This window comes from Schistocerca americana, chromosome 2 (assembly GCF_021461395.2).
Source record: "Schistocerca americana isolate TAMUIC-IGC-003095 chromosome 2, iqSchAmer2.1, whole genome shotgun sequence".
NCBI lineage: Eukaryota > Metazoa > Arthropoda > Insecta > Orthoptera > Acrididae > Schistocerca > Schistocerca americana.
Window position 1 is genome coordinate 304,784,155 of NC_060120.1, and position 26,715 is coordinate 304,810,869.

General features: G+C 39.2%; 1 protein-coding gene across 2 annotated transcripts in view; it reads left to right on the forward strand.

Moving 5' to 3' along the window:
* The window catches only part of LOC124592129 (tuberin), a 303,826-nt gene that overhangs the window by 36,902 nt on the left and 240,209 nt on the right, over positions 1-26,715 (forward strand). For both annotated transcript variants that reach the window (XM_047131806.1, XM_047131807.1), the window contains exons 4-7: positions 1,267-1,464; positions 6,590-6,764; positions 10,656-10,856; positions 25,218-25,359. In XM_047131806.1, the coding sequence (XP_046987762.1) occupies positions 1,267-1,464; positions 6,590-6,764; positions 10,656-10,856; positions 25,218-25,359 (716 nt within the window). The remainder of the gene's footprint in view (positions 1-1,266; positions 1,465-6,589; positions 6,765-10,655; positions 10,857-25,217; positions 25,360-26,715) is intronic.

Below are 26,715 nucleotides of genomic sequence, written 5' to 3' on the forward strand. Positions count from 1 at the left end.
CCAATCTTGCAGGTGACTTTGCATCTGTCTGTGGTTTGAGCCAACCACATTCAGGTCCTTCGCTTTCTCCTACTCAGTAGGCAGGGTGTTCCTGGCCTTAATAGTTACAAACTCCTTTTTTGGCAGCAATAGCATTCAGGTGAAAGCTAGATATCACTGCCCTTCCTTCTATGGCTAGTAACAACAGTGCTTTACATCACTGTGCTCTGCCCTGTGGGTGCAGATTTCCACCTTGTGAGTGGGGATTGCTGTCTCAGTAGTTTTCTCCATTTTATGTGTCTCACAAACCTGTGCCAGTCTGTTGACTTTGTGATTCTCAAGAATAACCAAAGTTGCTATAGATACAAGAAAATGCCTGCTTCTGACAACAGTCTAAAGTGGCACCTTACAACAGCATCTAGACAATGTATGCAGTTACCTGTTAGCTCTGCTGAAATTTCTACTTTGGGACAGCTGCACAGTGTGTCAGCAGTTCACAAACTGCAAAGTGTTTTCCTTGCGTAACCTAAATGCTATCATCTGCACCAGTGACCTGACTTGGAGTGCTCTTGCTTGCTTCCGACAGCCTCTGTCTTGGTCAAAAAGTCATCAGTACATGACAGAAGGAAGTAAGCTCAAACTTTGCTTATCAGTGGATATGCAAAAGATCATAGCAGAAAAAACTATCTTTAACAACTTGGAGCATAATAAGATTAAATATAATAAATCAAATAATTTGTGTGGAACAGTTTTTCAGTTCCTTATTTCAGTGTTTTTTATTTTTTTGGTGTATTGTAAAGTTTTGTATTTGCTGTCTACAAAAAAATATGAGAACTGAATTTCATTTTTCCTTATTTAATTTCTTGACAAGATACTCTGTAGAGTACATAATTTTGTAACCAGTTCTTGGGATATTCTAATAAAGAGAGGTGAATGTTCTTTTGCATTTGCATACAGTGTGGGTGTGCCAAGAATTAAAGAGATTCATAGAGAGAAAAGGAAAGGCATTGTTGCATGCATCTATAACAGGTTTGTATGGGCTGATATGGTAAATACTTCAATGCAGAGCTACATAGTGGCTGAAAAACTAGTAGTTCTGAATACAAAGATCCAATCGTCACCAGAAAAATGATACAGATGTTTGAAAAACAGTTGATGAAATGTCAGGAGAAATATTACTGACAGCGAATTTTGTGTGTCTTGTGATCTGCTTCTTTTCTGGTTATTTTGGTTTCAAACCTATTGTTTCCTAAAAGATTATGAATTTTCTCATTTATTTTGTTTTAGATTTGAACTGCTGCAGTCTCTCACAGATAATGGGAAAGATATTTTATATTTTGAAGAAGAAATACCACGTTTTATGCTGGAGTGGATGTCTGTTTTCACAAGTATTGGGAAGACACATGAATTTCTTTCAATTATGATAAACATAATAAAGTACAATTCAGCATACGTGGATGAGCCAATTGTAATAGGATTGGTTCAGTGAGTAGTATTTATTCTAAAGCATGAGATTTTAAAAAGTTGTGTAACAAATCCTTGAATATATAATGACATTATATTTGTGTTCATTTGCAGGACCACAATACATGAGTAATCAGAAAACTGAAATGTTGTGCAATGTTGGAGGAAGTTTCATTATTTATAATTTGAATTTAACAGTTTCTAAAATTCTGATGGTATTTTATGAAGTAGACTCTTTCTTTCTGATTCTGCTTTACAAAAATCAGTTGGAAGCAGCAAAGGCTTTACATATGATTGTACTGTTTATTGTTTACATTCCTAATCTGCTCAAGGCTACACTTGAAACAAATACTTCCGGAAAAGACTTCCTACCACCTACTTTCATATTCAGTGTTAACATTATTTTTCAGAAAGGCATTACCTGCAATTGCCACTGCGCATTTTATGTACTTTATGTGTCTGCCACTGTTTGTTATTGTGCTACCCAAATTATAAAACTCCTCTACTAGTTTTAGTGTCTCATTTCTTGATTTCATTACTTCAGCATCGCCTCATTTAACTTTACTGTACTCTATGAAAATGTTTTTATTTTGGTGTCCACTTTACAATCTTACTTCAAGCACCAACTTACTTCAGTAATTGGATTTACATTTTTCTTGATGTCTGAGGCTATTACACCTGGAAAAAGGAGAAAACATTTTCTCTCTTCACCATTTAACTTTAATGTGATGATTGCAGTGACATAAAATTATTAGTGTCTAAACTGCAAGCACTTCAAGATGAAAAGAGAATATGTGAAGGTAGAGGAGGTTGCATAATGAAGGATGTCTCCTTGTTATGGTATTTTTGCCATTGTGGGAACTGTCCTTATTTATTTGACATAAGATCAGGAAATATACTTTGCAGAAACTCAAGATTAATTTGTATCTGCTTATTTTTACACCCTGCTCTGTGTACCCTTTGTTAATGGTGTAATTTATATCATAGCACAAATTTAGTAATGCCATGTCACTAAAGGAACTAAGCAGTGATTACACCGAAACCAATAAAAATTATTGATAATGCACATTATGATTTTTGCGTTTTTTGGGTTTTAACAAGGGCCATGTCCTAAGTCATAAATGTGTTAAAAATGTAGCAGTGGGAATGCCAAGAACATTACAGAGAGCAGTAGAGAATTCCGTTAGAATATATAAATGGTGTCTAATTTTTTTTTAGTTCCTTTTTTATTGAAGAAGAAATGAAAGAGTAGATTTTACGGAACATGTTGTTAACAAATTCACTTCTGACATAAATATGTAAAATCAAATATGATGTTGATGTTGCAATTATAATGAGTTCCTTAGCTGCTGCAGTTCCAAGGATGATAAAGTAGAATCAATGAATAACTCACATAAGTAAAATAATTATTAAATTGTGGGGAGTGAGTGATGTACAAGTAATACAAGACATTCCATTTGCTGATTTTTGTGTTTTAAAGTAGATCTCTATGCTCAAAAGTCTGTTAACCAACAGAAGCTTGTGTTCAGATTTAGGAGTAGCTGTTTAGTTACCAGAGATCTCTTTGACCTTTCTACAGATTGATCTATACTGAAGATGTAGTTTTGATTCGTGTGTAAAAATATAATACTGTGAGAGCCAACAAAAGTAATCTTATCTTCAAAACACATACTATATCAGGTATTTTCCTACGAATATATTTATGGCGCATTCTATTTGGCAGTATTGGTAGCTCAGGAAGGGGGGGAAGCTTAAGTATTTACGTTACTTCAAGATTTGCTTACAGAATTAATTAGAGAATGCAGTATTTATTCTGTGAAGCAATGTATGCTGCATGTTCTCAGTGATTTGACTGTTACTCAGTGTGAACAAGTTGCTGTGTTTACTCTTATGCTGGTTTTTGTAATATATTCACTTTGAAAGTTTTTATTTGCTTAAGCATCAAATACTTCCTCTCACATTGTCTGTACTTTTGGTCTCCTCCTCCTCCTCCTCCTCCTCCTCCTCCTCCTCCACCCCCTGTTGATTATTTGCATATTCTGTGAATAATAATTGTGACATCATGCTATGTTACGGAACTAGTCTGTTTTACAAGTATAGTACATTCTATCGGCAAAATGTGTGCAAAGTAGCTGATCGTTTACATGATTTCTTAAAATTTTTCCCATTCATACAGTGAATTATATGAGCAGTGTTCAGTCCCTCTCTACACATCACTAAAAATTCAGAAAGTCTACTCTGGGGCAGGAGCAGTTGACAAGATACTCAGCGTACTTGTCAACCTGTAGTGCAACACAGTAAAAATAACTCTGTCAATGAGGATAATACAATGGTATTCCATAAAAGCCCGTTGAAATAAAGGTCAGTAAATAACATGAAGTATTTGCTGACTTGTATGGACAGTTTTGTAGAAAATGCCAATTAAGATTGGTCAGTAAATTGTTCATGAAAACATATTTTCTTGGCATGCAATACTACAAAAAGACACTTGGGTTTAAAGTAGATATATTAAAATGTTTATAAGCTCTTGTTTTCACTTAGTGAGTAAACAAAATTTCAATTGCGTGTAATCAATTTGATGAATCTTAAAAGTTTGAAAATAGACCAAGTATGTAATGTGGACAGAAATTAATGTGGGAATCATTATGCCACCTTATAAAGTCACCAGATTATAGAGGTCTTCAGAGAGATGTGCATGATAGTGTGAAAAAAATTAACATAGCAGTTCTGTGAAAAGGCTTTTAAGTTGCCAATCATTGAGTGATATAGCTATTGAAGCAATGTTGACTGCAGTGTTTCATAATGGGCTCTTTTGGTGGCTTATATCTACTATGACATGACTTTCATATGAGGGAACTGCAAAGAGAATGGAGAATATTAAAGTCCTAGTTCAAGGGTGACTGTAGAATTACGGAGAAATTGAAAATAAAACAAGCTGGCTCACCTGCAAGAACAGTCATGTTGCATGTCTTAATTCTGCTATCTAATATTTTGTAACTAAATATTTTCAACATTATTGTGACGACGTGGTGGTATGTGAACAAACGCCTTGTGATGGAACATGACTGCATGCCCATTGACCATGCTGATGCTTAATTGCTGTGCGGTGTCAGTAATCTCTAAAATGCTTTGTAAGCTCGTACACAAGTTTAATTCCATTGTGTGCATATATGTGCAAGCAAATGAACTATGAGACAGAATTGCTAGACAGTACTGATATTCAGCGGGTGAAATGTGTGGTGCTGTTGATAGACAGACACACAAGGGAAAGTGACACAATACCTAGCTTCTGGAATTGATGGTTCCTTCCTCAGGGTAGTTAGAGGTATAAGTTTGGGAAGATTAAAAAGGACAAACACATCGTGATACGACCCAGCTATTGTGAGGATGAGGGGAATCTGTGGTTCCCCTCATATTTGCAGCAGATGGGTCCTTGTCATTCTGTCTTTGAATGACCTGCCTGCCCTTTTTAAACGTCCACAACCTACTATTCCCTGAGAGAAATGGCGGACATGTTATTATGTTAGCCATATTAGCTGATGGTGGTAATCGCCAGGCCCATCAGCCGTATGCCAAACTACGTCCACAACATATCTTTCCAGTGACTTGCAGGAACTGGGTTATTCGAAGCACAGACAATGGTCTGTGGCAGGTCTCACACAGATTGCACTCTGGATATGGAGGAGCAGGTATTGTGATGTGTAGATGATATTGAAACAAGTATACAAAGAATTGGAGTTGCTGTAGGTATCAGTCGTACTCTTGCGTAGTGAATTCAGGCCGAGCAGTTGCTTTATCCCTATTATATATGTCACCTGCAATCTTTTCATCCAGCAGGCCACCTTTCCCAATTACACTTCTGCCAACAGTTCACAGCCTGAATTTATGTACAGATGAGGCAAGATTCACGAGAGAAGGCATAGTAAATTACCACAATATGCACATATGGCCAGATGCAAATCCTCAAACAAATGTGGTGAGGCATGATGATCACTTCAGTATCAAAGTATGAGTATGAACTGTCAGTGGTAGACTCATAGGGCCATACACCTTATCAAACAGATGAACAGGTGCTATGTATCACCGTTTCTGCACAATGAATTACCTGTAATATTGGAGAATAAAGCCTCTGCAGAAAAATGACTGGTTTGTACCCGATGGTGTACAGATTGTGGGACAGTACCTCACCACATTATTTCATGGGTGATGGACTGGTCAAGGTGGTGTGGTAGCATGGTCTCTCCATTCATCAGACTTGATTCCATAGGATTTGTAGCTATGGGGACATTTATAGGCACTGGTGTATCCCCAGCCTATCAACAGTTTGTAGACATTACATCAACGTGTGACCAATACATGTGATGTAATCTGAATAGAGGCAGGTGTATCTGAAAGAGTGCATGGTTCACTGTGAAAAAGTGCTGAAGGATGTGTCAGGATGTATGGTAACCACAAGCGGCACTGCTTATAGCGCTCACTTCTAGGTGACAAGCAGATGGGAATGAGGGAAAAGATTGGTACATATCTCAACAGATATTGCTTTCTGGACATATCATTATAGGAACTTTTCTTCTAGTTTGACCAATACCACCTCCTGTAGGATTATTTGATACATTGATAACAGTCAATTGATATACATTCTTGTCTGGTTAATCATAACTTTTCACCCTATTGCAGTTAAATATTGAGAGTAACTTCTTCAGAAATGACAGTTTGGCTATGTTCGGTTGTTCCTTGAAAAATAATGACTTGTGCTCTGGAGACCATTGCTTAAGCAGTAGTTCAAAATGAATTGTAGTCGATAGCATAACAAAGCCAGTCAAGCTGGGAACATCATTATTGAAATTCCAGAATTTTATTCTTGTATATTATATATTGTCATGCTGAGGAATAACTCTTAAATAATTGTTTTATTGTAATTTTCTCCAGTTTGGGGCAGTTTACTCAAACTTATGTAGTAATTACTATGTCTGCTCTGTAGACGACGACATTATCCACTCCTTTTATATTTTAATTTTCCTTCCACTGAATGACTAAATGGTAAAGGAGTAGATAATTAAAAATAAAATCAGAACATTCAAGCTGTCATCACATCTATGGTATTTATGTTACTAAGTACTAATTTTTGTTTGTTTGTATGTGACAGGAATGTTTGTTACCTTTGCTGTTGGAGCCTTGCAAAGCAGGAAGTTCTTACGTGTCTGGCTCTTTTAGACTCTATCGTCTGCTATAGTAACTTTCCTCCAGGCTCTCTCCGAATTTTTATTGGTGCTTTGTGCCACACTGTTAACATGGAAGACTACTGCCCTACTAGTTGGAAGGTAGTGCAATTTAGTGATACTCTGTAAACAAAAATCTAAAATTGTAACATTTTGAGTGATTTGTGATGAAGTAAATACTCAATAATTCTGTAAAAACTGTAGTGTGTATAGTACAAACATTTTGTCATTGTTGCCACAATTCTTGCTCTGTCTGGTGGTATTGACTGTTTAATACATCAACGCTAATGATGAAACTTAATGGCAGATTGACTATGTGCTGGACTAAGACTCTTAACAGAAGGCCTCAGGTCCCGAGTTCGAGTCTTGGCCTGGCACACAGTTTTAATCCACTAGGAAGATTCATATCGGTGCACACTCTGCTGCAGAGTGAAATTCTCATTCTGGATGTTAATAATTTTCAGTAGTTTATGTTTTTGATTTGCACTTATTTGGTTATTTATACAAGATGTTTCAGAAGGAATGGTAAATATTTCAGAAAATGACTTACAAGAACAATTTAGAACTAAAAGTTCAAGGAACACACCTACAGTTTTCATTTGATGTTAGGGTATAGAGGCATAAAGTAGGTGCTTGTGGTTTCTATATCAATGTGTTTCAGATGGCAGTATTTTCTACTCTGAGGATTGACTGAAATGGTATTGTAGGTTTGAGCTGACTATTTTCAGTAATAAAAGTGTACAAGATGTGTCACTCATTTCATAAATACTCAGAGTTCTCTGAAGCTTCATATAAAATTAATCATGTTAGAATTTTTAAATTAGGTTTATTGCTTTAACTTTTTTATTGACGTTGTGACATTCGCCTGTTTTATTTCTTCATTGATGGTCCTCGTTGTCGATGTACTGTGTTGCTATACTGGCTGAAAAATGGGGGGATGGAAGTTCAATACTGACTACTTTAAATGATGTAGGTGACAGGTGCACATTTGCGTTTCACAGTTCTGTACTTTCACTGTTCACAACCGCCCCAATAATACACAGCTATATGGCCAGTGCACTATTGTTTAACTTTCGATAAGCCTCATTAATAGTTTGCAGGCAAACATCAACATAATGCTGCAATTGTCTACTGTTGAACATCTACGAGCAGTAAAAACCTAACCACACATTTCACAGTCTTTCAAATAAATTGAACAGACACTGTCATTGCTTTAACACATGGCCTATTGGTGTAACACTTATTTCATGGGTAAGTTAATGCATTGTTCAAACCAACACAGGTTTTTTTGTCTGAAACTTGGCTTTGGACTGACTGTCTTGAGCCCAAAAATTGGGCCTTTATATATCATCACAATAATAGGCACTGAAACTACACGGTGTTCAATGTTTAATTTACAGAAATTACTACTAAAACCTAACTCATTAAATTAACTGAAGATAATAAAAACTTCCTTCTTTTTAACAGTTTCTTCTACTATAAGAGTTAAACTGAATTATTTGTTTAAATCATGAAATTCACCGATATAGTTACACAAACAATACTTTTGTCAAAACTGGTAATTGTGTTGGAAATAATTAAGGGCTCACTTTGCTAACATGTTTTTGAACAGAGCTAAGTAAATACTTAAAAGAATGCTATTAGTTGTTCCTCCGAATGTTTATAATTAGTACAGAATTTATATTTGTGTATAAGTCAATAATAGAATTTAAGTTACAAAACAATTACTGATTTCACCCTATAACAGAAGATATTAACTAGGAATAGTCAAAATAAATTAGAAAATCAATTACATGCATAAAACTAATGATGAACTAAAAGATGGACAGACTAGGGGTACTGGAAACAAGGATTATTAGAAAAATAATGAGTGCAATAAAACTGCAGATGATTGGAAAATAAGAAGTAATGAGAAGATCTACAACAATTTAGATAGAAAAAAATCTGAAGTAATGGCCAAATGAAGAGTAACCTTTTTCGGACACCTCTACCAAATGGATGGGAATAGACTAACAAAACAAATACTCCTATATTTCTGGAAGAAGAAATTAACAATAGCATGGATTACAGAAGTAAGGAAAGATCTCCAAAGAAACAACATCAAAGAATCAGAAATAGCAGAAAGAAACTATTTTAAAAATAAAATACTAAATTTGGAAGGCTTTCAAAGCAGAAGAAATAAAAAATCGGGGACAACATGGACAGAAGAAAAGAAGAGACTTCATGGGAAGAAAATGAGAATATAGTGGAAAAATAGGAAACAACAATGGAATAGTTGGTCAATATGATCGTAAAAAAAAAAAAAAAAAAAAAAGATGAACAAAAATAGGCACAAAAAATTAGATCTGCTTGCTATATTCTTTATAACTGAGGGCCAACCTTTCTTTTAATGAAAATGTAGATTATACTCATGCATGTTAATGGTAATTAGTCGAAAACGAAAAATGGTTTTTAGGGAGGCAGATTGCAAAACAAGAGGGGAAGTAAAAATATCCCAGCCTGCTTTGTCACAATGTCTTCTTGACGGATCATTGGGGCAGTTTCCATTAGAGTCTTCACATAGTAAACAGTTTAAAAACTATGCTTGTATTCAAAAGACAGTTGCCAACACTATACGTTTTGCAGTACTTGCCTCACTAGAGAAATGACTTACATCTACATCTACTCTGTGATGTGATTATGAAGTTGCCACTTTGCCATACAGTGTGTGTGTGTGTGTGTGTGTGTGTGTGTGTGTGTGTGTGTGTGTGTGTGTGTGTGTGTGAGAGAGAGAGAGAGAGAGAGAGAGAGAGAGAGAGAGAGAGAGAGAGAGAGAGAGAGAGATACTGATGTGATAGCTGAAGCTTCAAATACAGTTGAAGCTTCAAATATAGTAGCCTTCAACATGGATATATCAGGGACAAAAACACTCTGCATCTTTTGTGGCGCAATAACTGCTCCATTAAATTTGAGTCTTGCAGCCACATAAATTCCACTCCTTATAATATTTTGGCCAAATACCACTCAGTCTTCAGAGTGAGCCAAATGAATGGCTCACTTTGTAGGTGGGTTAACTGTATACAGCTGAAATACATGGTCCTGTCACATGAATGTGTCTGTGTTTGATGTCAGCATGCAATGGCCACTCACAGGTGGCAGATGACAGCACAAACATTGGAGAGTATATAAATTGTGTCAGGGGGCACAGAAGACATTTCAGTTGTTGTCGTAATGCAGAAATGGAGTGATTTATCCACCGTCCGAAAGGGCATTATCATAGGCTTTCAAACCAAGAGTGGAAGCATTTTCGAAACAGTTAAGTGTGTAAATCGTTTGTGTGCTGCCATGGTTAAAGTATACCGTACATGGAAAAATGGCACTATTCAAAACTGGCAACGAGGCAGTTGTGGTGTGCTACGGATAATAGGTGACAGGACGGAGTGATTGCTGCGGAGATGTGTACAGATGAATAATCGTGGAACTGTTGAGCAACCGGCTGCCTTTGCCACACTGAGGAACCTCAGTCTCCTCTTCATTGGATGATTTTGGGAAACCAGAGAAGCATAAATCAGGACAGAAGGGCCAGAACTGGAGTCAGACTTCTTTTGAGAACTTGAATTTTTTATAGCTATCTTCAATCACTTGGTGTTACTTATTGATGATGTTCCATTTCTTTAGGGGAGGGAGTTTTATGTCTCTGTAGTAGTATAATGTATTCTTAGTAAGGATATTTTTATATAAAAAATTTATTTGTAATGAACATTGTTAGATATAGTCTCTGTGAAGCATGTTATTAGTAATTATAATATCTGGGCTCCAGCACAGAGATACAAATAAGATTTTTGAAACAGTATTACACAAGTAGGAAATGTCATTAGATATGTCTGCATAATATATTTATTCAATTTGATCAATTTTTTCATTGTTATCTAGCATTAAGTTTATAATTGTAGTTCTGTTTGGAATTATGGAAATAAGTTATAATTATTTTGAGTTCTGCCCTCCTTGTTGTAGATAATGCGCAACTTGCTGGGAACTCACTTGGGTCATTCAGCACTTTTCACTATGTGTCGGCTCCTGCAAGATCCTGAGTCATTGCAAGACATTTACTTACTACGAGGAGCAATATTTTTCATCTACATGTCCCTGTGGGGAAAGAGCAAGGTGCTAACTCTGAAATATGAGCCTACAGCTGTTTTGCCATCCCTCCTGCAGGTCTGTGTGTTATTAACTACATTTTTTTTAGTGATAAATGTTTGACTGAAAAGGAATGCTAGTTATTCTTGCAGCAGAAGTAGTGTCTGTTATCAGCTAATCGAAGAACAACTTAAGAGGGGCTGACTGACAAACTAACGATGGTTTCCTAGCTTTCAGAATTTTCTGAAACTTTCTTTAACAATTATATTAGCCCCAGAAAAGTAAATAATAAAGATGAAATTGACTGCTGAAGGGAAAACTGACAAAGAGCACTCCATGCTAAAATTAACATTGTGGCTGCTTTGGGCTTCTACCTGGGCCAGCCTTTCTTGAGCAGCCTGCCGTGCCTAGTACTATATATGCTTCTGTAGTTCTTTCTGCAATATCACTTTGTTAAGAACTGTCCCCAGTGAGACAAAAGTAATTGTAGCTGAAAAGAATTAATTTCTTACTTGAGCCTCTTTTGCAAGTTAATGCTTTTTACAAATACACAGAGATCTAAAGGTGGCTTTTCCTAAAGTAATTTCTGATGCAGTTTTGGTAACTCATTTTGAAATTTACATGTTTTAAATATATGTCAGTAGTTCAGTGTTGCTTCTTAGCTACACGTCCATAATACCTACTGCTCTCCATGTTTTCTTTGCTCTACTAAATAAAGAAATAAACAAATTTGAGTTTAACTAAAAAAATGTTTTTCGATCACTTTCTGTTGGTGTGCATATTATACCATTTCGTTGCAAGTGAGGTATGAAACCCATCAGTGATGAAATTTTCCTTTATGATTTAACTGGAGAGAGTTAGAAAAGGGACAGCAGGAACACGCTTACACATATAAACATTAAGGAAATTTACAAGCTTTCAGAGCCAGTGACTCCTTCTAGCAGAAGGGTTGAAGGGGAAGGAAGAGAGATGAAGAAAAAGGAGTGGTGAGTTAGGAAATGGGGATAGTTTGGAAAAGTTGCCCATAACTTCAGGTCAGAGGAGACTTACGGGATGGGACAAGAAGGAAAGAGTCCGTCAAAAATTGCATGACGAATGACAAAATGCTTAGATCATTCCTTAGTTGACACCTGTGACCTAAAGGAGAATAATCAAGTGCATGATTAAATACATGAAAATAATTTTCTTCATTGTTACTTTTATTATTGAAATTTGCTTTCTTCTTCTCTTGTTCAGTGCAACCAAGTCTTGTCATTTTCTCCTCTCCAGGGGCTCTCAAATCTTTGTTAATATGTACATGGTGGGCAAGGATGCCAAGCCGTTGCTGTACTTTTTCCTTTCCTGTGATGTAATCTTAATCTCCAACTACATCTTTCCTCAGACAGTTCGCTAGCACAAATTCCTTGCTGACAGTCTCAATCATTCATGGACTTTTATCACTTTGTTCCCTTTATTTTACATGACATATTTTTGTTATCTTGTGTCTAGTTCCCATATGTGTGGGGAATGTCACCCAATACCCAGCATGATGGTCAGTTGTGTGGGGGCCATCAGCTGCCTGTATGATGGTAGTCCTCTGACCATGCAGGGATCACACTATTGATGCCTGAGTTGTCATCTCACTGCACATGTCAAGCAGTAGGTGCCTGTCTGTCTGGGGACCTCAGGACTTCAGGCACTGGCTGTCACACCAGCTGGCCTTTGCTCTGGCTGGGTGGCATACATGGGGATAGTCCTCGTTCAGAGTAGGTGATGTAATGGAGGTTATTTGGCATCCTGAAACGAGCAAAGTTATCAGCCACTGGCCACGAGGATCTGGCAGTCACTTCAGGCAAACAGCAATTCACTATAGATCGTTACGACTCTAGGAACTTTCCCTCCTTGGCCACACAATGAGAGGAAGCCAAAAGCAAGAAATTTTGCAGGCACTTACTCCTCTTAGTACTTGGTTTATGTCCAAACAGAAGGAGGGTCCTTTTTTTGTAAAATATAGATGGTTCTGAAGAATATTGGAAATGTATCTGGCGAACTTTCTTCCCTTAGCAAATTATGAAGTGATTCCATCTTAAGATGGTAAATCCTACCCAACCTTGGTGGACTCTTGTAAACAACTTGTTGATGAACCTGTTACTATAACACCCCATAAGAATCTAAACATAGTATGGGAATTAATTTTCCTTGGGACCTAACACTGCAGATGGTTGTAGTGTGAGATAGTGTTTTATAATTAAATGGTCACTACTTAGTTTTGTCTCTATGAAAAGATACTTGAATTGCATGTGTGTGCTTTACACCTACCTTCACCATTTACAGGAACCTGAAAACAATTTTTTTGCGGTCACACAGAAAGCAATGGAGAGCATACTGACCATAATTTCTAGTCTGCAAGTCCACATTACTATTTGTGCTCACTGAATTAAAATGTTCCAACTTCCTATTTACTCAGCAGGATCAGGAGCTATGACTATAAGTAAAGGCTTTCGAATTTATGTGATTGATATATTCTGCAAAAGTTCACACACACAAAATATAATAATATCCCTAATAATAATAATAATAATAATAATAATAATAATAATAATAACATCCCTCATGGAAACAGCTCTATTAACAGTTCAGAGGTGACCCCTACAGGAAGTTCAAAGTAAAATGGTCCGTTCCCCTGATTTCTAATCATCAAAAGTTAATTGCTCACGCTAAAAGTGGAAAATAATCTCAGCACTTGCCACATGGTTTTGTCAGCATTACATGCGGCACCCGAACAGTTAATTCCATGAAATCTAAACAATCCAGGATCATGTACATTCCTCATGAGTTCACATCATACTTTTACCGGAAATGCATTCAAGTCTGCCCAGCTCTGATATCTGAGGCACAGCCGCATGAGCGTTTGACTGATGTGGACAGTTTGATATCTCAGAGGGGAAGTATCTCTTCTTACTGCCTCTCTGGCTGTATTTAAATAGAGATGCAGAGCACTGCCAAATGCAACATCTGTTAACAACCACCCTAGGCTCAGGTAGAAATATCTAAATGGCCTCTTTCTCGGACACACATTAATTAACAGTTCTGTCATTTAACAATTATAGTGTTGAGTTTGCTTTAGTTACTGAAAAAGGTTTAGCTTGACTTAAACTCTGCTGACCAGAATTTTTAGAATGGAACCGACAGTAGAACATGACCTCTGAACTGCCTCTCTAAGATTCCTTGTGATAATTGTTATTTACAATACAGTCTTGAAACTTGGTATGGCTGTATTATTGCATGAATGTAATAGAGTACTGTCATTAGAATTTTGTTACAAATACAAATGATACTTAATACACCATGGATATGGATATTTTCATTCCAAATTTGGCTTTTAGTAAATAACGTGAAAACTAAAAGAGGTCGCTTACTGACGTCTCATATTTAATGTTTTTATATGAAACTGAGGCTACATATGAATTTTCAGCTTTCTACTTTATTTGGCATCTTCCACATTTCATAAAAGCACCATTTTTAACCATAATACTGCTCTGATCAAGGTCAGACTTGTAACTTTTCATCGTGACATACATTTGCATATTCTGAACAGTTTGTAGCATTGTAATTTTATCATTCAGCACTACTTATTTTTTTCTTAAGATCATATATTTTGCTTTACATATTCATTTAATCATTCTGAGACTGTACAGTGTTAACATTAATATACTTAAGCATACTCTGATGAAGTTTGGGAAAGTTATTTTAATTTTTACTTCCACTCTTAAATTATGGTGCAATCCTTCGTTTATTAAGCACAGGTGTGTTATGATAATGTGATGCTGGTAGTACTGTACATGATCTCTGGCACACTCACTCATCTCTGTACCTCTTGCAATGATACAGTACTTGTTGTGCTGCAGCAGAACTAAGTGAAAATTTGGATAAATGAGGGATCCACTTTGAATGTCTTCATGTATGTTGAGGCTCACCAGACAACAAAATTGACACTAGTGCATTCATCCTTGCTTTTGAGAGGGATTCACTTCCGGAAGTGGTCAAAATCGTGGTTTACTGCTGTGACGTGAGGCCATATGTCCCAACGCCATGTGGGCATATATCTTCCCCGTGTTCGTATGACCTGATTTATGGAGACTATGGCTAGCTACTTCACAAAAATTTACCATGTGCACTACTACCATGTGAAGGTGTCCATTGTGGGAATGACCACACTTGCTGATCCTCGAGGTGTGTTGCTGTAATCATGGAATGCAACATGCAGATACTGAAAGTTCCTGATGGCCTCTCATACTTCGAAGCTCATAAAAAATATATAATCCTTTGTGTACAGGCTCAGTGATGCTGACTTTTGGCATTATAGATGTCAGGCTATTAACACTGCCTAGTATTTTTATTCCCTTGACGTAGACCGAGCGAGGTGGCGCAGTGGTTAGCACACTGGACTCGCATTCGGGAGGACGACGGTTCAATCCCGTCTTCGGCCATCCTGATTTAGGTTTTCCGTGATTTCCCTAAATCGCTTCAGGCAAATGCCGGGATGGTTCCTTTGAAAGGGCATGGCCGATTTCCTTCCCCATCCTTCCCTCACCCGAGCTTGTACTCTAATGACCTCGTTGTCGATGGGACGTTAAACACTAATATCCTCCTCCTCCTCCTCCTTGACGTAGACCTTAAGTTGTCAAGCAAATAAACCAGGCCTTTGGAGGGCAAGAGGTCCTCACCTCTCATGGTTCCTGTGCTACAGTCTCAAGGAACCACCCACTGCATCTGGTCAGAACAGCAGCATCCTACTTCGGCATCAACTGGTGACAAGGCTCCTTTTGGGAACCCTGCCCCTGGAAAGCTATCATCCAGCAACCCTACCAGCCAGTTGTTGAAGGTGCAGCGAACTGTGGGTCCCAGGATTTACCTGCTCTTCTGCCATTCCTACACATAACGTGAATAAGTCCACCAAGGATCTCGACTCCCAAAAGTTTCAACAGAGTAAAGAAGAGACCTTGCTAGAAGGCTACCCTGATGATCCTGGAGGCTCCAGATTCCTCCACTACGTTGGACTTCTAACCAGTGTTTGTGGATGTTGCTCCACTGCCATGAGTGTTAGAAAATGACCCTGGGTTGTGACCCCTTTCTCCTGGCCGGTTCGCGCATACTTGGGACACCCTCAGTGTGATAATACAAAGAACTGCAAAGGATATTTCTATCACCCAGCAGAACTACTACTACTACTACTACTACTACTACTAATACTAATACTAATACTAATACTGTTATTACTTTCCTCTTGTTCTGCATTCTGTGTTGCTCTCCAAAAAACACACTTCACTAATGATTGTTCTCCAATTCTTTGAGGTTACTGTGCATTCTGCTTGACTCACACTGGCACTGAAAGAGCATCTTGATGAGATCTGCACATTGGTTCACACAGATATCATCAGTGATGTGCTTCCCTCCATACCACATTGGAAGCAATAGCAATGTGAGTGCAAACAACCCAATCAGTGAAACTTCCTGGCAGATTAAAACTGTGTGCCCGACCGAGACTCGAACTCGGGACCTTTGCCTTTCGCGGGCAAGTGCTCTACCAACTGAGCTACCGAAGCACGACTCACGTCCGGTACTCACAGCTTTACTTCTGCCAGTACCTCGTCTCCTACCTTCCAAACTTCACAGAAGCTCTCCTGCGAAACATGCAGAACTAGCACTCCTGAAAGAAAGGATATTGCGGAGACATGGCTTAGCCACAGCCTGGGGGATGTTTCCAGAATGAGATTTTCACTCTGCAGCGGAGTGTGCGCTGATATCATATCAGCGCACACTCCGCTGCAGAGTGAAAATCTCATTCTGAACCCAATCAGTCTCCACTTGTTACATTTATTTGCCCCCAGGCAGGGCATTTATGTTAAGATGACCATTTTAATCCAACAACTCTCTCCTCCTCCCTACTCTTTTTGTCTTATTCGGGTATTTCAATGTGCATTATCTCCTGTGGGTTAAAACCACTTCATCTGGTAGGGGCCTTCTGATTGCTCAGTTTCTTTGCAATCTTGATCTGTGTCTGCTCAATGATGGTGCACCTCTACCTTCTTTCGTGCCAGACACTGCACTGTTCTAGCTGTTGACCTTATCATCTCTCCCCCAGTCTTGTGACTTCACTATAATGGTTATTACTCAGTGATCTTTATGACAGTGACCACTTTCCGGTGGTGATATCGCGTTTTTATCACCATCCAGTTGACAGCTTACCACATTGGGCTTTTCAAAGTTCCAACTGGCAGTTGTATATCTTTGCCATCACCTTCAGTCCCTTTCTGTCAGGGTGTGTTGATGAGGTTGTGGGAAACCTCTTTCTGTGTTATCACTCGTGCTGCTGGAACTGCTGTCCCTCTTTCTGGTAGTCCAATCCCCAGTCGGCCGATGCCATTGTTAACCAAAGTCATTGCAACAGCTCTTCAGGGACACTGAAGCTTCCTGCAACATCTCGAGTGACTTCCTTCACAGCCCGCCCTTATCACTTTCAATCAGCTGATGCAAAGGCATGCTATCTAATAAAAACAGTAAGAAGGAATGCATCATCTCCTCCTGGGGAATGTATGCCTCTTAATTCCAGCTGTAGACCAAGTTCTGTAGTCTGCGGGGCTGCCGAGGTAGCTGTCCCATGTGTCTTCCTCTGTGGTGGTATGTATATCTATTGATACATCTGTTCTTAGTAAACACCTTGCGACCAGTTTGCAGCAGCATCAATGTTTTCTTGTCGAGCTACTTCTCGAACACACACTCTGAGTTGACAAGTCATGGAATACCTCCTAATATCATGTTGGACCTCTTTTTACCCAGTGTAGCGCTGTAGCTTGACTTGACATGGCCTCAACAAGACATTAGAAGTCCCCTGCTGAAATATTGAGCCTTGCTGCTACTATAGCTGTCCATAATGGTGAAAGTGTTGCTGGTTCAGGATGTTGTGCAAGAATAGACCTCTCAGTTATGTCCTGTAAATTTTCAGTGGGATTCATGTCTGGTGATCTGGGTAGCTGAATCATTCACTTGAATTGTCCAGAATGTTCTTCAGACCAATTGTGAACAATTGTGGCTAGGTGATATGACATTGTTGTTTGGGAACTTCAAGACCATGAAAGGATGCAAATGATCTCCAATTAGCCGAACAGACCCTTTTCCGATTAATGATTGGTTCATTTGGACCAGAAGATGCAGACCATTTCATATAAAAACAGCCCACACCATTATGGAACCCATTTTTTTTAACACAGCCCACACAATTATGGAACCACCACCAGCTTGCACAGCACCTTGATGACAACTGGGGTCCATGGCTTTGTGGAGTCTGTGCCATACTCAAACCCTACAATCAGCTATAAGCATGTGAAATCAGGACTCGTATGACCAGGGCACAGCTTTCCAGTCATCTAGGTTCCAACCAATATGCTCATTATCCCAAGAGAGGCACTGCAGGTGATGATATGCCTTTAGCAAAGGCACTGGCATCAGTCATCTGCTGCTGTAGCCCCTTGATGTCAAATTTCACCTCACAGTCTAAACAGATATGTTTGTTGTATGTCCCTGATTTCTGCAGTTATTTCATCCAGTGTTTCATTTCTGTTAACACTGACAACTCTACACAAACCCTACTGCTCTTGGTTGTTAAGCGAAGGCTGTTGGCCACTGCGATGTTTGTGGTGAGAGGTATTGCCTGTAAATTGGTGTTCTCAGCACAGTCTTGACACTGTTGATCTCATAATACTGAATTTACTAATGGTTTCGAAAATGGAATGTCCCATGTGTGTAGCTCCGTGTCCATTTTGTGTTCAAAGTCTGTTAATTCCTGTCTTGCATCCATAATCACCTCAAAAACCCTTTTCACATCAGTCAACTGAGTACAAATGACAACTCCACCATTGCACTGTCCTTTAACACCTTGTGTGCACGATATTACCTCCATCTGTATATGTGCATTTCACTACCCCATGACTTTTTTCACCTCACTGCAGCAGACAAGTTGAAGACTGTCTGTTATCCTGTACCCCCTCAATTCGAATTATATAACAAACCTGTCAATGACTGGAAGCAACTTCAGGATCCTCAATCATCATGTAATATGGCTCCAGACATTGATTTGTTTTTTAATGAGATGTTCCAACATCTAAGTGTTACTCAGACTGCATTTGCTCAGGCTGTTGTATTTGACTAAAAGGTATTTTGCCTTCATAGTGGTGAAATAGTATTGTCATTCTAGTCCTTAAAACAGACAAAAACCCAGTGTTGAGTAGCAGGTACTGACAGATTAGCCCTAACAGTGTGTTCTGCAAACTATTTGGAAAGGTGATAGTCCCATGATTGTGCTGATTTCTTGAATCTGGGAGCTTTTATCCTCCTATGTTCCAGTCAGACTGACTGATGACTGACCATCTCATTAGGTTGGAAACAGCAGATAGGCATGCTTTTTCCATACACCGACCTCTCATTGTAGTCTTTTTTTGAACTATGTAAGGCATAGTACACTGCTTAGTGCCATCACATTTTACTTATCCTTGAGGTTCTCTACTGATTTTGATTCACTAGTTTTTATCGCAAGGGTTGTTTCAAATACATATCTCAGCTTACCACAGGTCCAAGAGAACAACATCCTACAGGGATGTGTGCTGAGTGCACCCTTCCTCACCACAATGAATGGGATAGTGTTTTCTGTCGGACCAGTAGTCACCCTTATGCATTTGCATTTGGTGTAGTTCCCAATCTGTAACTTAGGCTGAACACCAGCTCCAAGGAGCTGTCCAAAGGACCTCTGCTTGGATTTTTTGCCATAGCTTCCATTTCTCTCCTGTGAAAATGAGTCGTCCATTTCTGTCATCATACACTGTCCATCCTGATCCAGAACTTTACTTGGGTGTCCAGTGGCACAGTCCCAATTTTTGGGACATGATTGTTCCATATTTGTCAACTAAAGACTAGCTGCATGCAAATGTTTAATACTCTGTGCTTTTATGCCTCCCCCTCCCCCTCTCCCGTCTCTTTGAATGTGGGTCATGGTACTCTCCTCCATATTTACCAGGCTCTGGACTTGTCCCAGTTGGTTGGCAGGTTCATAGCTCAGTCCATTACTGGGGAGTAAGACTGAGGACTTGGGCCTTCCAGACTAGTGTCACAAACGGTGTCCTTATTGAAGCAGGGTTTATACCTCTTCAGTTCCGATGGTATCAATTTTTGCTCCATTATATAGTTACCATCCAACAGTCCACTAATCAACTAACTCGTCAAATCTTTTTGCATACAAGGTGCATTGACCCCATGACACCAAGTCTTGAGTAGGATTACCAGTTGAAATGCTCCTAAGGGCTCTCTGACGGGACCTCCTCCTAACACCGTTAGAATATGATCCCTCTGTTTTCCTGAGCTTAGTCCCCAGACCATGAATTAGGACCTATGTATTTCAAGGGCCTAAAGTTTGAGTTGCTCCCACCACCTTTTAGCATCTGTCTTGTTCTTCAGGACTATCAAGGTGCAACCAGCATTTACACTGACTCCTTTAAATCTGTGGATAAGACAGGATATGCTTTACATCTTGCACCAGTCAGGAACATTATTTGTTGCCAGGAATATGTAGGGTTTTTATGGCAGACCTGACAGCCATTAACAGAACCTTACATGTTATTAAACAGGCTTCTCTTGACTGTGTGTTAGTTTGTAACAACTCAATGAGCAGGCTCCAGCCTGTTGATCATTGCAACTCTTGTCACCTTGTTATATCTGCTATTCTGGACCTTCTCTGTGACCTTACTAATACTGCCTGCTCAGTTGTCTTCCCTTTAGTCCCAACTCAGGGTATCCCAGGGAATGACCTTGCCGACTGTTTGCTAGAGAAGCGATTAATAACATAACATTTGATTTGATAATCCAAGATGCAGATTTGCAGGTGCAAATAAGACCTCTCCTCACTTGGGGATGGATCATCAAGTGGTAGGCTTCTGCCCCCCTCTAATGAACTCTGCACTATTACGGAAACTGTTGCTGCATGGCTCTCCATGTTCTACTCCTCCCAGAAGGAACCTATCAGCCTATGTCAACTCCACATCGGGCATTATAGATTAACATATACTTTTGTCTTATGTAATTAGCTACCCCCACGTAGTTAAGAAACCTTGCGGAAAGTAGTTTATGTCCTCTTGAAATGCCCCCTTGTTCTGGCTTTACAAGCTAAGTATGATCTTCGAGATTTCTTGCCTTTAATGTTAGTGTATGACATATGGATATTTGAATGGGTTCTTTGATTTCTCCAAGAATGTGTTTTTTATTCACAGATGCAACATTTTAATTACTTTTGGGACAGGGGTAGGATGATTGGGATCGAGTCATCTCCTTCCTCATGCTGTGTGCAGGTGACATTCGACCCTGTCACCTCTGCCAGTTGCCTGGGTAATCCCTCCGTTACTCTGTTTTAGTCGCTTTTTTGCTGCTCTGATGAAGGCAAGACCAAAAAGATTGCTTATCCTTGATACTAACTGGTGATGAAAGGTTAATTGGAGAGGGTCTTTATACTTCCTGCAAGATATTAGATTCTGTTCTCATCTTTAATACCTTAACTTTAATGGATCAGAGATTTGAACAGCTTCGGGAGGAATGGCCCCCATTGCATGCATAGCCTCGTGGGACACTCACTTGTCCTCACCCACATACTGACCTGCTTATTTCTCTCACTTTGTTTTATTACTATCAGTCCAGTTGATGATCTTTTTGTTTTGACCTCTCTTTTACTATTATGAGTCTTTCCAGCCAGAAGACATGCTTTATTCTGTTACTGTTTTAGCCCTTAATTGGCTTGACAAGGGTCAGATGAAGATGAGGTTTCTCACAGTACAGACAAGTCCAGGGGAAGTTCTTGTCATCTCGCTGACTTGTGTTCCAGACTGAATTGTATGCTTTTCGTCATCTTCATCCTCGTCATATTTCTTCATATCATTCTAGCAGGCTGGGTAGGATGTTTATAAACAATTTGATTCCATTTTGCTCTATCTTAATATGCCACTTACCTTGATACTGTTTCCCAGTTTTTTCCTCTAGTCTTAAGTTCTTTCTTAATCTGATCCAGTCATCTTTTTCTTGGTTGTCCTATTGGTCTTTTCCCCTGCAGTACTTTTTAGGCATGCAGTTATCCTTCATCATCTTCGCATGTTCAAATCACTTGAGCCATGCAGTAATGAGCCTCTCAGTCCTTGACACATCCACTTGTGTCTTTCTTCTGATGTATTAATTCCTAGTTTTATCGCCTTTAGTCTTCTGCAAAGCTGAACACAGAAACTTCATATCACATGCTTGTAGCTTACTCAAATTAGCATAATTAATTATGCAAATCAGTGAAAATAATCAAGTTTTGAAAATATGATGTAAGTGAGTAGATAAAAAATCCACTCACTGGCTGCAGGAGGACAGACATACAAAAGGTACTAAAGTCTGCAGCTTTTGGAGCCAGTGGCTCCTTGTGGCAGAAGGGGTTAAGGTGAAGGAAGAGAGATGAAGGAAAAGGTCTGGTGAGGTTTATGTAAAGGGGTAGATTTTGGAAAAGTCACCCAGAACCCTAAGCCATCACATCCATTCCTGATACTGCTGACCCCTCCAGAAAACAACTTAGGAGTACACCACTTGTCACTTTGTATTATTCTGGCCTTGAATGTATTCATTAGCTACTTTGACAAGGCTCTCACTTCCTAAAATCATGCCCTGAAATGAGATCCATTCAGTCTGACACTTTTCCCTCCAGATCTAGAATAGCTGTTTGTCGCTCTCCCGATCTCTGCAATATCCTTACCAGAACCTATACTACTACTCCATCCATCTCTCTATCCTATGGCTCCTACACCTGTGACTGTCCCTGCTGCAAGACTTGCCGTATGCACCCTCTTGCCACCACTTATACCAGCCTTGTAACTGGTAAAACATACTATATCAAAGGACCTGTGAAATGACATGTCATATACCAGCTGTTATGTAAACACTATTCGACCTATAATATTGGCATGACTACCACTGAGCTATCAGTTAGAATGAATGGGCATAGGCAGAGGGCATATACTGGCAACACACAATGTCCTGTTGCAGAGCATGACCTTAGTACATGTTTCTCCACACATGCCATCTGGATTCTCCTCCCAGACCTCAGTTTCTCAGAACTCCACTGGTACGTACAGGTGCTACGACACATCCTTTGTTCTCACCATCCCCCTGGCCTTAATTTATGTTAATTTCTTTGGTGTCAGCATTTCTTCATAGTAACTTTCCTTTCTTCACTACCTTTTTAGTTTTCTGTATCTTTCATTTTCTGACGTGTCTATTTTTCACCGCCTAATCCCACCTCTATCACATACAGTGCAATTAGGCTCTGAGCACTATGCAACTTAACTTCTGAGGTCATCAGTCGCCTAGAACTTAGAACTAATTAAACCTAGCTAACCTAAGGACATCACACATATCCATGCCCGAGGCAGGATTCGAACCTGCGACCGTAGCGGTCACTCGGCTCCAGACTGCAGCGCCTAGAACCGCACGGCCACTCCGGCCGGCCAGTGCAATTAGCTTTTCACTCTTATTAACTCGTGCAATAAGTTTTGACAGTAATCTCTTTATTGTGTATTACCCTATCTCCACCTTTAAGCTCTCAGGTTTTCAAATCTCATCTGGGGTTCTGGTTGATGTTTCTGAACTCTGCCGCTTTTCCTAAACCTCACCAGTCTTTTTCCTTCACTCTTCTGCCTTCCCCTTGAACCCTTCTGTCAGAACAAGGAGCCACTGTCACCAAAAGCTTGCAAAGTGTAATACCTTTTATATGTGTTTTCTCCTACTGCTGCTTGGTGAGCAGATTTTTTTTTATCTATCCCCTTAAATTGTATTGTTAATTACACAGGGCTACAAGCTGTATGTCATAATCAGCGAGAGAAATGTTTTAAACATCGTCTTTTTGGCTCTCACAGGAATTCCCTTGTTTCACACAAGGTTCCAGGCTTAATGAAAAAATTAGATCCCTTTCTTACTCTGTTTTGTACTTTTATTTTGGCAGTTTCATTCCTTGATAATCTACTTCACAAATAATTGAAAGCTTCCAAACATTGAATTTTCTTTCCATCTAGCATCAGGTTACCCTGGGCAGAGGTCGTGTTTATAATCATTGCTATAGTTTTGCTCTTGCTCACTGTCACTGGTAATCTTTAAATGTGGAGTTTCTTTGATGTTATCTTCCCTGTGCTTTTAAAGGTCTGTTTCTCCCCAGGTAGCTCCATCATCAGTAACGACTAAAGCATTGAGATCACCATTTCCTATCTCCTTGATTTCCTTTACAATCACATCCAGAAGTGCAATAAAAAGTAATGGGGAAAATGCACTACCCTGTTGCACTCTTCTGTCTGCCCTGAACCAGTCCGATATGCCATTAATCACTTGTACACATCTTCTGTAGCCTTCATATAGCATTTGCAGCTTCCTTATTAGGGAGTTTAGCACCATCCATTTTTATAAACTCTCGAATATCTTTCCTGTGTAATTCGTTTAAATTTCTGAGTGACAACTGTCTCCAGACGATCTCTCTCTTGACCGAGGGACTGACGAACTCACTGTTTAGTCTCTTCACTCTCCAACAAACCAATCAATCAATCTTGTCAATTTCCTTGTAGAACAGGTGATGAGAAAAACACTTTGATGCCAATCCTGATGAACAGTAAGACATCCAAAGTTGATTACTGCAAAAAGAGATCACAAGTGACAAAGTATCAAAACACAACTTAGTACTCAGACTTGTGAAAAGCTACTCAGATGTGGGACAAAAAATCTGCTGTGCAGTTAAACTTGTCAACAGCATGCATGTTTATATTCATCATTAGCATAATCAGGGTTTGGCAAGGAAGCCCTATCAGTGTGTGTGTGTGTGTGTGTGTGTGTGTGTGTGTGTGTGTGTGTGTGTGTGTGTGTGTGCTTTTTTTTTTTTAGGGGAGAGGGGGCACTTCTACTATGTAATGTTGGATGCGCTTTGTTCGTATCTTTGGTTGAAGGCGATGTTTGCTTTGATTGTGTGGCATTATCTATTGAGACAGATGTCAAAGCTCTTAAGTATGAAAGGATGTTTGCAGTTTTGGACAGGAGGGATGTTGTTCGTTGTGGAGAGGTAGTGCAAAGAACAAATATTTCATTGATGATAGTTGGATAATAACGTAACCATAACACACAAAAAGAGTACTTGATTACAGGAAAAAAATCCAACCAGGCATGGCTAGATAGTTAAGATGGAGACAGTCTCTCAGAATTTTGACTGAGGCTAGGGGTATTGTGGATTTAATTGATTTTAACTTGTTTCAGTTGTCATTTACAAGAGTATTTCCCTTTCATAAAACCAGTCATTGACTTTATTGATGATTAGTTGATTTATAAAATATGTCACATGTGTTGTTTCTTTCATTTCAGGTTGTAAACTGCAATCATCCTATTGTGATGTATGAGATGATGCTGAGCATACAAATGCTTGTGAAGGAATGTGGTTATTCAATGCAAGACCCTGCATGGGACATGGTTCTTTCAATTATGGATGGTTTGTTTGGTCACATAGGTAAAATGAAAATTTTGCAGTTAAAAATTTTTAAAACTATCTATTTCTGTAAAAAATGTAATTTTATACACCACGACAATGTGATCTGAGTTCTGAAAGTACTGCAGACATCAGAACATGGCACATCTTCCTATCATAAGAAAGTGGTTCTAGGAGGATTGTGTTTGATTGGGATTCACAGTTAGTGAAAGCAATGCATTGCTGTAGATGGTGAGCATTTACACAACAAGAAAATTGAAAATGTGTGTACCTCAAGAACATGTGATGGGGCAACTTGTATTCTCAGTATATACACTTCACAGTACAAAAAGTGGAGGAGGAAAATCGCAGCCAGAGCCAGAATCAGTCTGATATGGAATGAAATACAATGTGCCATTTTTCCACATTATATTTATTGCATACGCAAGAGGAATTATTACTTGAAATATTATACAAAAATGATCCTGTCTGTATTATAGACCTATACTTTAGTATTCCCACTAGTGAATATTGAGATGAATGAAGATGAGCTGCTGTGGGTACCACACACAGGATAGTGCAAAATGCTTTCACAGAGGGTGAGCGCAAAGCGTGGTATGGGAAGAGCCACTGACCCAGGTGTTTACTTCCTGATGACAATAGGCTTAGACCAGCAATTCTTACCCTGACATCAGCATGCTCAAACCTGGCTGTCACTTTGTGCCATGCTCAGGGTTCCATGTACCAAGTTTTTTAGCCATTTGTGTTCATTGCATTGTTTTTCTTTTTCTCCGTGCTCATCTTTACACAGCGTTTGGACTTTGTAACACTTTGTCAGTTGCTAAAGCAGTATTTTGGTTGTCATAGCCATGTAATGATGGTATGGTTACATCTGAACACGCGTGGATCTCTAATCTGCAAGATTTTTTGTGCAAGGGATCGATTAGTTTTTCCCCGGCTTGCTACCTCATATGTGGATTTGCTAATTGTGGACCTGATCATCTGATTAACTTCCAACTCTGACATCTAAACTAGGTCATTGGCTTTGTCAGACTCCTCTTTAGCCAATTTTACTAAGACTGCAGAATCAGATAAACTTAATGCAGCAGAAAATGACATACTGTCTATCAGTTGTCAGGTGGCAAAGCAATATGTGCATGCCAGAAAGCCCCCATTGCCCTGTGGGGCGAGCCAGGTGGCCTTGGCTTCTGCTGAGCTGCTGGGTGGTGGCACCATTGAAGATTCATGTGCAGTGACATCAAAGTAGTGCTCCCCTTAATCCCCGTATGTGGTGGGTGTAAGTCAATCATAGTGTCTTAATCCCCTGCTCACATCATTTTTTGGGTTCTCGGTGTTGCTCCCCTACTGCACTTATTTGTGTTCAGTGGGCAAGCCAGC